General features: G+C 43.3%; 1 protein-coding gene and 1 long non-coding RNA gene across 9 annotated transcripts in view; one reads left to right on the top strand and one right to left on the bottom strand.

Annotated features, from left to right (window-relative positions):
* The window catches only part of LOC309354443, a 609149-nt gene that overhangs the window by 354302 nt on the left and 237566 nt on the right, over positions 1–17281 (bottom strand). The window lies entirely within an intron of this gene.
* The window catches only part of ZNF385C (zinc finger protein 385C), a 156118-nt gene that overhangs the window by 79985 nt on the left and 58852 nt on the right, over positions 1–17281 (top strand). The window contains exon 1 of one of the 8 annotated variants that reach the window (XM_081884052.1): positions 8111–8230. The exons of 6 other annotated variants lie outside the window; for them this stretch is intronic. In XM_081884052.1, coding sequence (XP_081740178.1) covers positions 8221–8230 — 10 coding nt within the window. In that variant the 5' untranslated portion in view covers positions 8111–8220. One more of the 8 variants, XM_081884051.1, reaches the window with a different exon arrangement.

Raw genomic sequence — 17281 nt, 5'->3', positions numbered from 1 at the left:
CTACAGACCATAGAGAAATGCTTTGGGGGAGCAGCCTATTCCTTGCCTAGCTAATGGAATGGAAATCGGTTATCATCCCGAGCGGTTTCCATGCCAACCTGTTCAGCAGAGCAGATACCATTGAAATGCGATGGATTAAAAAGCCCCTTGCTTAACTGACCCTTGATACCTGTTAAGGGCTAGTGTGATTATAATGAGTGCTAATTACACACACTTAGATCAGAGCCATTTGTCTTGCTGTGTGGATATGAAGGCTGCATCTCAACTTGGTTTCTCATAGAGGAGAGGGCCTTTTCTGGCAGAGCTTGTTTGTGTACGGATCAGGTTCTGTAGCTGTTAACCTGGATTAAATTATTACTTGCTCTCTGCACCAGTGTTACCCTGGAAGGCTCTAGTTGCCTCTACGCTTGCACATACCTGAGTGGAGTTCTTTTTATGGATGCTTATTACTATTTTATCATTGGTATAGCATTGTCACTGTGTGAAATGCAGCCAGAGCTCATCTCAAGGCCTTTGGGGTGGAAGGACTCTGCCTCCATATTAATGGAACACACGTGGAGTTGAGGAAAAGGCAAGCTCCCTGCTTTTCCCCCAAGAAATGCACACAAAAATACTAGGAAATGCATTTAGGAAGGGGATAAGTTCAACGAATTTGATCAGCATGATAGCAAATTATATGGTGAGGAAAGGAGTCTTAAAAAATAAGAGGGCAGAAATGTCCATCTTACTTTATAATTGGAGTATGCATATTACCATTAAATGTGTTTTGAATATAGAACAAATCCCCAAGGAGTAGTTGTGCTTGTTGCAACAAAAACAGCCAAGAGCACTGTGGCTGTTCAGTTGCTTCCACACCAGCCCTTTTCTCTGAAACGGTTGTCCTTTGTTAACTCACTTTTTACAGAGCATCCAGACAATATTGTCAAGCTGTTGCAGTCCAGTATTTTTTGTTGCAGTCCGGAGTTGTCCTCCCGCGTCCTGCCCAGCCACCCCCCCTTCACGATTACTTAACAGTTGTTTTGTACATAATAAAACAAAATTGCGACAACAGCCGTCTAGTGTGGAAAGGACAGCCCTATTATGGCTATTGAACACTTCTTGATTCAGCCTGTTTCTCCTTCTTGACAAACACAGCTGGTTCCAGGTGAACACTGCTGGGGAAATTAGGGGTTTTATTCATAAAATCATATAAGTTGGAAGGGACTATGGTTCATCTAGTCCAACCCCTTGCAGTGCAGGATTTCTTTGCCCAAGATGGGGCTTGAACCCACAACCATGAGATTAAGAGTCTCATGCTCTACTGCAGAGCTTTCCAAACTTTTCATGTTAGGTAAAGGGACCCCTGACCATTAGGTCCAGTCGTGACCGACTCTGGGGTTGTGGCGCTCATCTCGCTTTATTGGCCGAAGGAGCTGGTGTACAGCTTCTGGGTCATGTGGCCAGCATGACTAAGCCGCTTCTGGCGAACCAGAGCAGCGCACGGAAACGCTGTTTACCTTCCTGCCAGAGCAGTACCTATTTATCTACTTGCACTTTGACGTGCTTTCGAACTGCTAGGTTGGCAGGAGCAGGGACCGAGCAACGGGAGCTCACCCCGCCGCGGGGATTCGAATCTGCCGGCCTTCTGATCGGCAAGTCCTAGGCTCTGTGGTTTAACCCTTAGCACCACCGTGACACACTTTTTAGACATGCATCATTTCGCGACAAAGTAATTCAGTTTTACTCGCAAACCGGAGGTTAAACTAACCCCTTTCCAGCCCCGGGAGGAGCATTCTTGCGACACACCTACACGCTGCAGCCAGCACATTAACGTGTCGTGACACACAGTTTGGAAAACTCTCCTCTGCTGACTGAGCTGTCAGCAGCTGAAACTGACATTAGGGCAAAAATGTCAGTTTCTGCTGCCACAGAGGGCAGTTTCCTCATTGTTTGTCCGTTTATAAATAGCAATCATACTATTTCGTTATAAGCGACGGAAATAAAAGAATTTGAGGAAACCAGGAAAGTCTCTCCCCACCCTCAATTGCAGGAAGAGAAAATTACCAATTTAAAGGGCAAAACCTGGACACTATTCAAGGGGCAAGTGAGCAGATGTTCCTCACAAATCCGCCAGCCGTGTTCATCTGGAAGCAATAAAACGGGCTATACCTACGAGGATAGAACTTCTGATTATTGTTGCAGGGATGCTGAATCAAACTTGTGGGTGAACCAAGGAAGGTTCTAGCCACAGGGAAAGGCATGGCTGGATTGTGACCACTATTGTATTAAGCGCTTGTGTGGAACCCTCTGTTTCAATTCTGCTTCCAGAGATTTGTGGGAAAGCATTAAAGAGCCATACTATGGAAGCAACCAAAGAACGATTTATTGTCAAACAAACTTTTGTGGGCTGGAATCTACTTCATCAGAGACACAGAGTGTTATTCTCAGTTGGGCAGATATATACATAATAGTGTGTGTGTGTGTATTAATATAATATTAATATGATACTATTATATATAATATTAATATTACAATATACTATAACTGTTCAACAGTGGAAAGGTCTCCCTTGGGAGGTTGTGAACTCTTTTTCCTTGGAGGTTTTTAAGCAGATGGTGGACATCTGCCATGGATGCTTTAGCTGAGATTTCTGCATTGCAGGGGGTTAGACTAGATGACCCTTGCGGTCCCTTCCAGCTCTATGATTCTGTGGTGTGTGTGTGTGTGGAGGGGGCGTTATTGGTTTCTTTTCGTTCTTATTATGACTATTTATTTTGTGCTTTTTGCCTTGTACTTTTATAAGGGACGCGGGTGGCGCTGTGGGTTAAACCACAGAGCCTAGGACTTGCTGATCAGAAGGTCAGCGGTTCGAATCCCCACGACGGGGTGAGCTCCCATTGCTCCTGCCAACCTAGCAGTTCGAAATCACGTCAAAGTGCAAGTAGATAAATAGGTACCGCTCTGGCGGGAAGGCAAACGGTGTTTCCGTGCGCTGCTCTGGGTCGCCAGAAGTGGCTTAGCCATGCTGGCCACATGACCCGGAAGCTGTACGCCGGCTCCCTCGGCCAATAAAGTGAGATGAGCGCTGCAATCCCAGAGTCAGCCACGACTGGACCTAATGGTCAGCGTTCTCTTTACCTTTACCTTACTAATAAATAAGAATACATACAGGTCGTACCTTGGTTTTCGAACAGCTGAATTCTCGAACGTTTTGGCACCTGAACCCCGCAAACCAATCAGAAGCCAGGCTTTGGTTTCCAAACGTTTTGGAAGTCGGACGGACTTCCAGAACTGATTCCATTTGACTTCCAAGGCACGACTGTGTACGGAGAGTGTGAGTTCTGAAACAGAACATCAAAAGAAAAAGAAGAGGCACAGTATGTCTGTGACATTTTTAAACAAAGCTCCAATGTATGCAAGTTAACCACAGGGACCATTCACAACAGCAGAAGCTGGTGATAAATCGTAGCTTTGATATGCTAGTTTTACAACTGTAGTGGGGAGGGGGGGAGTCCATCGTGCCAATTAATAATAGAAAGCAAAATATAGAATAGACGTTCTCACTGAGCCAGAGACTTCTTGCAGGTTGTCTCTGTCTTAACAGCACAGGTAATTCATTCATAGCCAAGGAATGTTTGCCTTTCAGCAACCTGCTCGGCATCCACATCCGTTAGCTGGTTGGGCGGCTGCCTGATTAGGGGACGGGGACACTGGATGGACCAGTGGTTTTCATCTGATAACAGAGAAGTCAATGCTTCTATTTAAAAAGAAAGCCCCCCCTCAATCTGAGAGCAGTGCCTTATTTGCTTATGCTCATATGTATTTTAAATCTAAGAAGATATTACTTTCCTTTCCTTGACTTTTTAAAGAGCTAAGGAAAAAGGAAAAATCTCTCTCTCTCTCTCTCTCTCTCTCTCTCTCTCTCTCTCTCTCTCTCTCTCTCTCTCTCTCTGTGTGTGTGTGTGTGTGTGTGTTTGCTATCAAACACTGCATTTTTGTTCAGTAGGTTTTGCACTTCCTAACACTCAAGATTTCAAGCTGTTAAGAATCCCCTTAGCATTTTGTGCCCTCTCTGATGCTCCCTTTTCCCAGTTGTGCTGTACAGAACTCTCTGAAGCCCTGGGTACAGCAGATCCGTTTGCAGAAGCATGTTCAACTGATTGGTTAGATTAGGTTATTAACTCTACGGAACACTGTCCTTCCTGAGCATGCTTACTTGGAATTAAGTCCCACTGTAGACAATGAATCTTACTTCCCGGTAGGCATGTACAGGATTGCACAATATTTTATTTAGTTAGAGAGGTGCATCCTGATTAATCTGGAAGCAGATTTTTAAACAAACAAACAAATAAAGTAGGTACAGTGGTACCTCGGGTTACAGACACTTCAGGTTACAGATGCTTCAGATTACAGACTCCGCTAACTCGGAAATAGTACCTCAGGTTAAGAACTTTGCTTCAGAATGAGAACAGAAATTGTTCTCTGGTGGCCTGGTGGCAGAGGGAGACCCCAATAGCTAAAGTGGTACCTCAGGTTAAGAATAGTTTCAAGTTAAGAACGGACCTCCGGAACGAATTAAGTTCTTAACCTGAGGTACCACCATATTATAACAATCATCTTGGAAGAGGCATTCTAGAAGGCAGGAATGCCTCTACTGGGGGGGGGGTCTGCTGTGTAGAAGAACTGTGCAACTCAAATGCCCCACATACCTGGGACTAAGCCTCGTTAGACTCAGTACCATTTACTTCTGAGTAGACATGGTTAGCATTGCACCGCAAAGCACTGAATTGATTTGATTGACAGCTTTAATATTTAGCATGAGGATAGTGTTTCTGAATCAGAATGCGGAGCATGTGAGAATGAAAGACAGGGCCAGACCTCTTGATTTCTACTCTATATTTTCTCAGTCTGCAGCCATTTTTTTTTTCCAAAACAGCAATTCTGTGCATAAGTTTGTATCCGCTTTTAGAAAGCAGAGACTGATTCCTTGGCCTTTCCATGATGAAAGATAGCATATCTCCCTCTCCCTGCCCCCACCCTGGTTCAACACCTGAGTCTTTATTCTGATTGCTGATTCTCCAGTTACAGAGCCAGCAAAAGGCAGAGAGGGGGGAGAGCAGGGAGAGGAAGAGAGACATTTCCTTCAGCTTTATTAATTTGGGTCCTAATCTTCTTCCCGATCAACTTGCTCCCCTTCCTATGGCCCCTGGAATGACTAAGCGAAGAAAATTTGCTTGGGGAAGCTAGTGATCTTGGTTGACCCTAGAATTAGGTCTACCAAAATTACTTCTTTTTCCTCTCCAGAATGGATCAGTCAGTCAGTCTCCTCCAGATTTGTTAGAGAGGTGTTAAGAAAGTATGTGGACGGATAGATGAACAGACAGCAGGGACTTCGCAGCAGGCATTTCTGAGCAGCAGTTAAAATAAAAGAACTGTATGCAAGATGCTTCAATGATACTCAACAGAAACACGCACAACCCAACGAGATGCCATATTTTCAGATACTATTTTAGGTCTCTCGATAGGTTTAGCATCTTGATATGTTTCCAGTTTCCTCACCCCACTGTTCCAAGCAGGGTACTACAGGGCAAGGTTTGCTGGCAAAGCTTGGCCACAGCACCTTTAGTCACACTTTGGCTTTTAGTACCACCATCCTGATAAAGCAGGTGATGCTTTTCCTGGCATGGAGACAGGTCGACGGTTGGGGAAAGGTTTACCTGTCCAGGTCACGTTACTGTTAAAGGCCCAGGAACAAGATCAGTGACTTAGTGGTGGAGCACATATTCCAAGTTCCAGGCCCTGGTAGGAACTTCTTAAGCCCCCGTGTTAACACTGCTCCACCTCTCTCCACCCACAAACCTGCTACTATTACAAACCTTTTAACAAAGTGGTCCTTAGGATGCTGCGTGTTTAAAAACATTCCTTTTGTCATTTGTTCTATATAACACATTGGAATCATGACAATAACCGTGTTGGTGGCTAGGCAGGACCTCCATGTTTCAGAGACACCACAGCAGCAGCTGGATAGCTCAGTTGGCTAGCGCATGGTGCTGATAATGCCAAGGTTGCAGGTTCAATCCCTGTGTGGAACAAGTGCATATTCCTGCATTGCAAGGGGTTGGACTACTATTGGGAGCCGCCGCCGAGACCACATAACACCGGTCTTGAAAGACCTACATTGGCTCCCAGTACATTTCCGAGCACAATTCAAAGTGTTGGTGTTGACCTTTAAAGCCCTAAACGGCCTCGGTCCTGTATACCTGAAGGAGCGTCTCCACCTCCATCATTCTGCCCGGACACTGATTTCCAGCGCCGAGGGCCTTCTGGCAGTTCCCTCACTGTGATAAGTCAAGTTACAGGGCCTTCTCGGTAGTGGCACCCGCCCTGTGGAACGCCCTCCCACCAGATGTCAAAGAGAAGAACAACTACCAGATTTTTAGAAGACATCTGAAGGCAGCCGTGTTTAGGGAAGCTTTTAATGTTTAACAGACTACTGTATTTTAATACTTTGGTGGAAGCCACCCAGCGTGGCTGGGGAAACCCAGCCAGATGGGCAGGGTATAAATAATAAATTCTATTCTATTCTATTCTATTCTATTCTATTCTAGATGATCCTCAGGATTCCTTCCAACTATGACTCTGTTTCTGTGTATTCTTGCACAAGAGTAGTCTCTCTCAGTGTAGGCTGCCCTGGAGACTCAGATTTTTACCCCAAGTGCAGTAGGAGAAAATGGCAGCCGTTTGTTTCTACGTGGAAAAAAAATTAAAGGGGTGGATTTGGCAACACCATTAGGAGTGGTGCAAAACTAGGAGCTCGTAACTGAGGGATATCCCATATAGTCCTAACAGGTGTGAGGTTACAGTGATTTGCCCAAGGTCTCTGAAGTTGAATCCACACCATCCATTGAAAACACATGGCTTTCCACAAATAATCCTGGGAGCTGCAGTTCTGTGGGGGCTGGGGAGTAAACTACAGCTCCCAATAGTCTTCAGAGGAAACCATGTGCTTTAAATGTGATGTAAATGTGACCTCAGTGAGCATTAAGGCAGAGCAGACATTTGAACCCAGACCTTATTCTTCCAAATCTAAAGCTCCATTTGCTGTGCCAAGTTGACTCTCTGCTTGGTTCCATTTTCAAACAACAGTCCATTGACTGTTGTGACCTGACCTGACCTGAAATTCTATAATTTCATACAACATTGAATGTGCAAAGTGCTCTTGGGCTCTCCTCTCATTCATCCTTGGATCAACTCTGTGAGAGATTCCAAAGCCCATGTTAGAACAATACCTATATTAGACTAACCAAAATATCGCAAAACAGTGTGGGGACTTTTAAGTTCTCCAAACTCTTCAGTATTTCCATTTTACAAATGGAGGAAGAAATGAGGTTCCGGGTGTGGGCGAAACATTCCCAAGGCCACCCACGAAGCCCATGGCTGAATAGACATTTGGTTACTTCGTGGGATGTCATCCGTTCTCACGTGGGCCATTGGCTCAAAGGCACTGCTGCCCAATTACGCAGCGGAACTCATTGCCACATGATCTCCAGTCATTAAAACAACAACAAAAGGATGCGCAAGGTGAGCTTTCAGATGGGGAAGGAAGGCCATCAACAGCTGTTACCTGCTGTCCAGTTGAACCGAAGTGTCAGTGAATGCTTTTTAAAAATCACAAGGTCATATGAAGTCTTTTGAGTGTGCGTGCGTGGCTGAAAGTTGTTGGTTTTCGTTTTCGTTTTGCTTTTGGCAGCGTTTCTTAGCCAGGTTTGTTTTAGTGGCGAAAGAAGACTGTCTGTGTCTTCTTTCGCCTTTCAAAGAAGCTAAAAGAGGGGTGGGTGTTTTCTGACACCCCCCTTCCTCTTTCATCTCCCGCCCCCCTCCCGCACGCTTCCCCCCACCCCACCCCACCATCCAATTTCGATGTTAATACCTCATCTTTGTTTGCGCGGACCTCTGCTGAGAGCAGTTACGGAGGCTAATTTTTCCATCTGTCCTGCTTGGGCCAGCGACTGGGAAAGCGTGGCTGCCGTTCCCTCCTTTAGGGCACTGATCAGCCGAGCGTTAAGCTTTTAATTGAGGTGTAAGTGTATCGGCTCAAGGGGGGAGGCAGTGGTCGGCGGGGGGTGGCGCGCTGGCGCAGCAGTTGCGCCCCGCGCGTCTCGGCGAAGCAGCAGCAGCAGCAGCACACAGCGGCGCCTTGGCGAACCCGAAGAAGCGGCCAGCTCTCCAAGCTCCGTTGCGATGCTGCTAGGTGAGTGCCGCGCAACTTTCTTGCCACCGCCTCCTGCTTTTGGATGAAAACTGCGCCACTTGCATGTGTCTCTGTCCCCTCTCCTCCTCTCCAACCCCGCCATCCCAATGGAAAGCAGTGTCGTGTGAATTTAGGAGGTGAGTGTTTTTCCTTTCCCCGGTGCGCGCGCGAGTTGGTGTGATTGTAGAGGTTTTGGCAGCCCAGGAGGGCATCGGTGCCCTCACCTGCTTCGCCTTATTGCCCCCAGAGTGGGGTGTTTATACAAGGCCAAAAAAAGGCTCAAGGGGAGTCCAGGAAAGGTTTAAGTGGCATCCTGTAGGCAGAGAGGGTGGAGGTTTTTTTAGCCGGTTGCGGAGAGGTTGAGAGCGCTTCCATCGGAGTTTTTTGAAACCAGGACATTGCTATAGCTGAATCTAAATCAAGGTGTGTAACTCTGCACTGTCTAAGGGTCCTAGGCAAAAGGAGAGGAAGGATATTGGCTGTTATACGCAAATGAGCACCTTTCCCTGAACTGTTTGGCGAAGCCTAGGTGTTCCCTACTTCCAAGATGCGTGTGTTCTCCTTGAGCCTACCTTTTGTGCATTTCACGCAGCCATCCTTTACATGTTAAGGGCAACCCAAGTTGACTTTCCCACTGGCGGCAGCGGCGGCTGTCTTCTTGTATCACTTTTGTGAATGTTCCTGCATCACTTTTGATGGCAAATTGCCAGATCCTTAAGAAGCCTTTTGCAAGGCGATTGATTGCAGGGTGCAGTGGAGTTTTGATCCAAGTACAGGTGAGAATATTGGTTAGATCAAGTCTGCATGTTCAGATCGACTAAAAAAATTAAGCGTCTCACATATGTTTGTGGGTGTTTCCGTTGGTCCTAAGTGATGTTGTGAGCACCTTGGACGCTATCTTCAGAATCCATTCTCTTCTGTTTTCCTTTTTGTCCCTGTCCCCCCCATATTTTGGATCCTTGTCCCCTTTCCTTTCTGCACTCTGCTTTATTCCTCTTCCCATTTTAGTTCAGGGCACAGTCTGCATGATAGAATGAAAGAGGTTTAGGAAATGATTCAATTGCAAAAAAAAAAAAATGTGTGCAGCATCTTTAAAAATAACTGCTGTTTATGCATGATTCTAAACGAAAATAAGATCAAATATTAATTTAATAATCCAGGCCAGATTTAGAAATGCGCCATTTTTGCCTCATCTAGGATGAATTCAGTTTAAAAAAAAAAAAACTGTGGTGGAATATATGGGAAATACCTGTTTTTCCCCCTAGCACGGACAAAAAGAATTCTGCGACGAGGAGCACAGGAATTCATTGACTGCCTTTATGTCCCTCCATTTAATAACATGCTTTCCTCATAAAACAAAGTGAGCTATGTCACTTTTGATGCACCCTTGTTTTCCAGAATCCTCTTTTGTGATAAACACATTCATACACTCTCAGTCAGTCTTTCCCCACATCTTGATTACAAGTAGGGTTTGAGTGGGGCTTTTGTTTGGCTAAACGCAGGTTCTAGTCCTGCTAGAGAAATCAAAACGAAAGCAGACAAGGGCCCCCAGTTTACCCTTTGCTCTCCTGCTTTCTCTGCGGCTCCGGAGCACTTTGCGGCATTTCCTGGGCTTTTTTTGTGGTGGGGGCTGTTATACATTGGTGATGGTAATTGCAATTATTTATTGATTGCTTGGCCTGGGATGGAATGCAATTCCGCAGCATGGATTAGTGCGTGTATATGTCCGCGTGTGTGCACAAAAACCTGGGAGGGGATAAAGCACAGGTGGCAAAAACACGATTAAATGGCTTGGGATCTTGGGGTCCGTTTTGGATTCCTCTGCTTTTGGTGGCCAGATAGGCACTGCTGAAAGGACAGCGTCTAAGGAGCTGCAGTGCACACTTCTCCCCCCATACATGTGCCAATAGGGGATTGTTTTGCAGGCTTTGCACCAGTAACACCTTTAGCTTTCGCTTGTGTGGTTGATATGGCTTTTGTGATTTGAGATTTCGGTTCATCTCCTTGCTATACTTGTTAGTCTTGAGAGGCAGTTGCCATTCTGAACGGTGTACGTGTATTGCATATACGTGACATAGAGAAAGCGAAATAAAAATCTCTCCCCCCATCCCTCTTTCTGTGCTCATTTTGCTCGGATCTGTCCAGTTGTTGTATACGCGTGTGCCTATTTATAAGATCGCCGAGTCTAAGAAAGTCGACCATCTTCTTCATTTGGGCCCTTTTGGACGGCGCTATTTTTCACTGGCAGCGTTGCATGTCAGCTGTCTCGCATGGATCGCTTTAATTTCTCGAATAATCTGAAATGTAATCCATGCCGCACGCCCTTGTCTCACACGGAGCAGCCTTTCCTCGTATTCCTGGGATGCGGAACCATTGCTGAGATAATATATCTGGAAATATTTGCCAGGTCCTGTTTGCTTTGGTTTCCTCTGTGCTCGCTTGTTGTCGGGAAGCATATCAGAAAAACAGATACCCCAGATCTTTGGAAGAAAAGAAAAGAACATAACCTGCAACATAACCTTGGGGGGGGGCAAGGAATGCACATTTCCCCCCTGCTGAAATGACAAATTCAAAATGGGGGAATTTCCCCTTTTGTTGTATTAGATTTTAAAAAACTTATTTAAAAAGACCGCAATATAGCATTAATGACCTTTGCTGGGGGGGGGGGGGAATGATTTGTGGTGAGCGCATTTTAAAAGATAGTCTTACATTTGAACAAAAGGTCTGTATTTTTACACACACACAAAAGAAACGAAGTGTGATTTTCTTTTATAATTTTTTTTAAAATTGAAAAATAGCTTTGGGTTCCTTTTCTCTAGTCTGTATGTATAATAACGTATTTTCAAGCACTGATTTGCTGTGCTAAGTGTCCAAATACAGGAAAAGGATGCCGGGCGGAGAGGAGGGGATATGAATTCAGCAATCTGACGATGCCTCTGGAAACCTATATTTTCCCCAACAGAGAGCTATGTGCCACCCCTGATTTATACACCAATCATGGATACAGCAGCAGGATGTATCCATCAGTCTCCTGTTCTTCTGATCTTTTTGATCAGGATGATTATATAGAGGCATGTCCAAATATAAAAGTTTGCAATGTGCTGTGCTGTGGTTGCTAAAAGGACTGAAGAGGCATGGGGCACATTGCAGAAAGCGATATTGATGCCCTTGCATTTAGGCCAGTGGTGCATGCGTGTTTGAAATAACGTTGCTGATCTAATCAGCCTTTCTCAAGAAAGCTAGAGAAATCTGCAGAAATTGACTATGCAACAAGGGTCCAATGACATCGTTTAACAAATTAATATAAAATGCGCACTAAATGGATGAAAGGAACAAAGTAGATAACCCTTGTGTCTTTAACCAGGCCAGATTAATTTGCTGCATTGGTATACAAGCTTAAGAACCCATTGGTTAGAATAGTAAGATAGCAGAATTGTGTTTGTGCGTAATATCTAGTATATGAAAACACGCTGAATTGCAATGATTGAAAAATTGTCATTGCTTATAAAGCTTTTTTTTTAAGAAACAAAGAAGCATTTCCTTTAGCAAGATCAAGAAAAAAAGAACAGATTTTACCATATATTAAGGAGATACTCTGATGAAATGCAATCAGGCAGCTCAAAAAATAATATTAATAATAATAAACCACATATTTTTATGTATATCATTGTATTGATACAGTGGTGCCTCTTTCTCCAGGCATTTTCTGAGCACCTATATATATATATATTATCATATCATATATATATAAGCTCATATATATATATATATATATATATATATATATATATATATATATATATTGCCCCTGGCCATTGGGAAGGATATGCTCAGAAAAGGCCTGGATGAAACCTCAGGAGCTGTAATGGAAGGAAAGAGAGAAAATTAGCTAGCGGTAGCTTGCATGAGTGGGAGCTCTGCTTGCTTTTGAGAGGTTCTGCTCTTGTGCAGTTTCTTTTCTCACAGGCCTTTCCTAAGGGTCCCTTGACCCCCCCAGGAGTAGCTTTGGGGACCAGTTTCAAGGGGCTGTAGTGGGTGAAGAGGGCAGGAAAGTCATATTGCATGCACGAGTACATAATTTTTAGATACACAATCCCATATCTTCTCCACAGTTCACTATCACAAGATGTGAAAATGGCATGAAACATATAGGGCATGCATTCTCTCCCCCCACCCCACCCATGCCCATGCATTTTAATCATGTAAGAGAGTTGTCAGTTTGGCTCCCAGTATTATCAGTTTCCTTACTCATTTCCAGAAAGGAGTGTCACATAATTGTAGGCATTCATTATCTGAAACTGAGCCAAAAACAAAAAAACACACAATTCTTTTAGATGTAAAACAGCATTGAAAGTTAATTTTGTGATAAAATTACAGTGGGAAATATTGCAGGTTTGTGTTTCCTTAATTTTGTGTGTGCGAAAGGGTTGAACTGATTTGAAACTTTATCTGATTAATATAAATTTTAGGGTTTGCCATAAAGCCTAATGAATTATCATATGGGGATAATTATGCAGTTTTTTTCCAAAAGGAAGCCCCACTGAACCCAGTGGGAATTACTCTCAAGTAAGTTTACACAGCATTGCAGAATAAATCTTCTAAAGTTTACTAGCATAGAATTTGATCAAAGTGTCCCAGATCTGTTTTCTTTGTCAACATATTTTGATTGTAATGTTGAAACATTCTCAATTCCTGCTTGTTGTTTTCCCACGTCTAATAATGAACTGTTCCCTTTCTCCAAGAAGGCAAAAAACTTCCTTGTTCCCCCACTCCTTTCAGGGGCACTTTTAAATTTATTTTCACATTACACATTTCTATACTACAATGTTTTGCATCTGTAAGCAGTGTACATAAAAACAGTCTTCTTAATATTAGACAAAACTGTCATTTATATAACCTGGTTCTTCAATACTAGATGATATTTTTGCTTGACCTTATTTTGGCTAAAACCATTCCCCCACCTCCAGTGTTTCTCATCCAACAGTTTATTCTGAGAAGGTAATATTGCTTTTTCAACCTTCCAAATGTGCAGTGCAGAATAAACGGCTATCTGCAAAGTCAGAAGCTTATGCAATGTTGGCAACGGGCTGTTTGCAAGGTTACGTTAGTAGTTGCTGCACACATTTTCATCACTTGTAACCAAGCTATGTACTGATGATTATGCTTGAAGAAGAGGTGTATTCTGAAGAAGAGGTGTATTTTATTACAGGTGTATTCTGCAACATCTTCTCGGTGGATTCATTACAGTGGTACCTCGGGTTAAGTACTTAATTCGTTCTGGAGGTCCGTACTTAACCTGAAACTGTTCTTAACCTGAAGCACCACTTTAGCTAATGGGGCCTCCTGCTGCTAGCGCGCCGCCGGAGCACGATTTCTGTTCTCATCCTGAAGCAAGGTTCTTAACCTGAAGCACTATTTCTGGGTTAGCAGAGGCTGTAACCTGAAATGTATGTAACCTGAAGCGTATGTAACCCGAGGTACCACTGTATTCTATTTTATTAGTAGTTCTTGAAAGACCTACATTGGCTCCCAGTACGTTTCTGAGCACAATTCAAAGTGTTGGTGCTGACCTTTAAAGCCCTAAACGGCCTCGGTCCAGTATATCTGAAGGAGCGTCTCCTCCCCCATCGTTCTGCCCGGACACTGAGGTCCAGCTCCGAGGGCCTTCTGGCGGTTCCCTCACTGCGAGAGGCCAAGTTACAGGGAACCAGGCAGAGGGCCTTCTCGGTAGTGGCGCCCGCCCTGTGGAACGCCCTCCCATCAGATGTCAAAGCGATAAACATCTACCTGACATTCAGAAGACATCTGAAGGCAGCCCTGTTCAGGGAAGTTTTTAATATGTGACATTTTAGTGTATCTTTCATCTTTGTTGGAAACCCAGCCAGATGGGCGGGGTACAAATAAATTATTATTATTATTATTATTATTATTATTATTATTATTATTATTTGATGCTTCCCCAGTGTAACCATGACATTACTGTCCAGAGGGTCTACAGTGCAGCTACATGAGAACAACCACCTTACCTTAACCTCACCCACCAATATTTGTGGCATGAAAATTATGGGATTTCAGCAGGAAGTTACAGGATGTGCACCAACTGGAAATGAAGCAGTGTGGCTGTGATTCCAGCATTCAGGAGGTTGTACTAGATTGCTTCTTTCACCTCTTATATTCAATGATTCTAAACTTCTGCTGCAGGTGGAAGGAATATTTTCTACCTTCTGAGGTTTCCCAGAACGTCAGCCTCTGGACACGCGACTGAGCATTCACACAAGCAGCTCGGTCCATGAGAAGGGGGCTGGGGAGAGAAAGAAACAAAGGCTTGGGACCTTAAAATTCAGTCCTACGTTCCTCAACCAGTCCCCCACTCTCTGCTCCCGTTGAATCAGAAACTCTCCTGTAGCAATTTGGGCAGACTTCTTCTGTGGAGCAGCAGATCTAGGGGGATTAGCATAATTCTTCTGTCTTGTTATACAATATGACTTTGTTTTCTGCATAATGCTGTCGGAATTAACCATGCTTCCAGATATTCACCCTCCAGCATTTTCGGAAATTTTGCAGCAAAGTCCACAAAGATGAAGTTGTAACGAGGAGCATATGTGATGGTGTTTGGCAAAAATGAGTTTTGAGCTGCTTTGCCTAGCCATCGTGCATCAAATGACCTTGCCTAAAGAGATGATTTAGGAGACTAGGGGAATAAACCCTTCTGTCCAGGCAAGGATAGTATTCTTTTTCATATATATATATATATATATATATATATATATATATTATTAAATTTTCTGTTTTACCATTTCAAATGCTCATTTTACATCCTTAAGATATCAGTGACTTCCCTTCTTCTCTTTCCATGGTTCATTTTACATATCTTAAATCCCTGCATATTTTACAAAAACTATACCAATGAGTTTTCAGTTTATTACCTCCATCAAAACATATTTGCACTGTTGAATTTATCTTAATGCTGCCATCATTTTCGGCTGTACACACTTATTTTCCATATATTCAATAAACGTTTTCCAATCTTCTTGAAACGTATGTTCTTCTTGTTCTCTTATTCTATATGTTAAGTCTGCAAGTTGTGCATATTCTGTTACTTAAGTTGCCATTCTTCTTTGGTTGGGCTTTCCATTTTTGGGCTTACAAAACACCAACCTCAGTTGTTGCATACATAAATAACTTTTCTGGGGATTTCAGTCCGAATTATCCCCAACTCTGGTTTTTTGGGAAAGTAATTTAAACATTTTCCCCCCAATTCATTATAGATCATTTCCCAGGCAAGGATAATATTCAGAACTTTCTAATGTTATATCAAAGAAAACTATTTTCTTCAGAATCTTTGAATTGCTGATATTGCCAGAAATTTAGTGTTATTTAGAGAATTGTCAGTGTTTCACTATTGCTCTTCCTAAGCCTACAGCTGTTTGCAGACCATATATTTAAAGCATGCTTACACATTCTCCCCACCCCAAGAATCCTGGGAACTGTAGTTTGTTAAAGGGGCTGGGAACGGTAGCTCTGTTAGGGGCAAACTACAATTCTCAGGATTCTTGTGCGGGTGCTTTAAAATATATGTGATTTTCACAGCCTTAATGTTGATTCAGGTTATCCATTTAATAGTTATCTTAATAAAATTTAGATCAGAAGTCTCAACAGCAGCAGCAGCAACAACAACGACATTTTAGCTTAGTGGGGTTTTCACCTTTTCTTAAAACCCCAAAGGGAATATCTATTGGAAATGTTTCAACATGAACATCTGGTTGCTAATTGCAGCCACTCAACAGGCACCCTGAGAAAAGGTGTTTCATAAATCTGTTGAGTAGCTCCTAGCAATCTCCTTTAGAACAGTGATAATTTAGCTTAATAATAATAATAATAATAATAATAATAATAATAATACCCAACCCAAGGACAAGAGCTATAATATCTGAGTGCTGGGCTCTTGTATGATTGATTCCTTTGGACCATCCAGCACAGAAACGGCGTCTAAGCTGCTCAAAGTATTTTGCCGTCGCCATTGCAAAGTACGGTATCTTTCTGTCTACCTTCTGCCTTCTCTTTCCATCCAGTAGTTCTTTTGACTGTAACAAACTGAGAAGGTTATAATTTACAGATTAAACCCTTCCCAGAATGGGAGCTGTAGCCTCTATCTTTGATCCAGGGAAGAAAGGAAGGGGTATATATATTTTTTTACTTTCTCATGAAGCACAGTCTCTCCCTCTTTGCCTCCCCATTCCCACACAAAACAAATTGGTGGAAACAGAGACCAACATTGCTGCAGGGGTTAGAAGAGACTGAGCTTGAATTGGACAATTACCTCTTCCTTTTTCCTCTTTTTGAGTTTCCTAGTTCTTCCTGCCCCAGGTCAAGATTAAGCTTGCTCCCCTCTCTTGATGAGTTCCACATTATGTACCTGTCACAGAGATGCATTCTTTAGCACAGATGAGTCAAATTTTTGGTCCATTGGTTCCTGTGAATGCTGAAGGTTTTAGCAATGTGTTGGGCCTATCAAGGACACTAATCTCCTTTGAATCCTGGGGCACCACCCAGGTGCTTCAAATCCGGCATCCCAAGCCCTGTCTACCTTACTTGTCTTGTTGTGAGTGGGGCGCTTATCAGTGGAATGTGAGGCTGCAATCCTATACCCCTCACCTTGGAAACTCAGTAGGGTTTGCTTCCAGCTATATTTGTAAGGATTGCTCTGTTGATTGCAGTTAGGACCACTGGTTTCAGACCTAAAACCTTGTGGTTCTTGCTTTTTTTGTAGAATATTTGGGAATGTGGGGGCTTCACCTTGGTCATCAGCCCAGAAAGGACAACTAATTTTGGACCAACCCATTAAAAATGGTACTTACTCTTCTTACACTCAGCATATTTTCAGTAGAAACTTGCACTGATTTTTATACCACTTTAAGGGCTCATCTAGACTTCCACTTGTCCCACGTCTTTGTCCCGGGAAAACCTCACGTATACTGCTGAGTTGGAGCAAATGTCAATCAGGTTTTCCATGGATTGGTGTTTGCTCTGATTCAGCGCTAAAAATCGTGT

Source organism: Podarcis melisellensis, assembly GCF_964234715.1.
Source record: "Podarcis melisellensis genome assembly, chromosome: 13".
Taxonomy (NCBI): domain Eukaryota; kingdom Metazoa; phylum Chordata; class Lepidosauria; order Squamata; family Lacertidae; genus Podarcis; species Podarcis melisellensis.
This window is presented reverse-complemented; position numbering and strand designations above follow the sequence as displayed.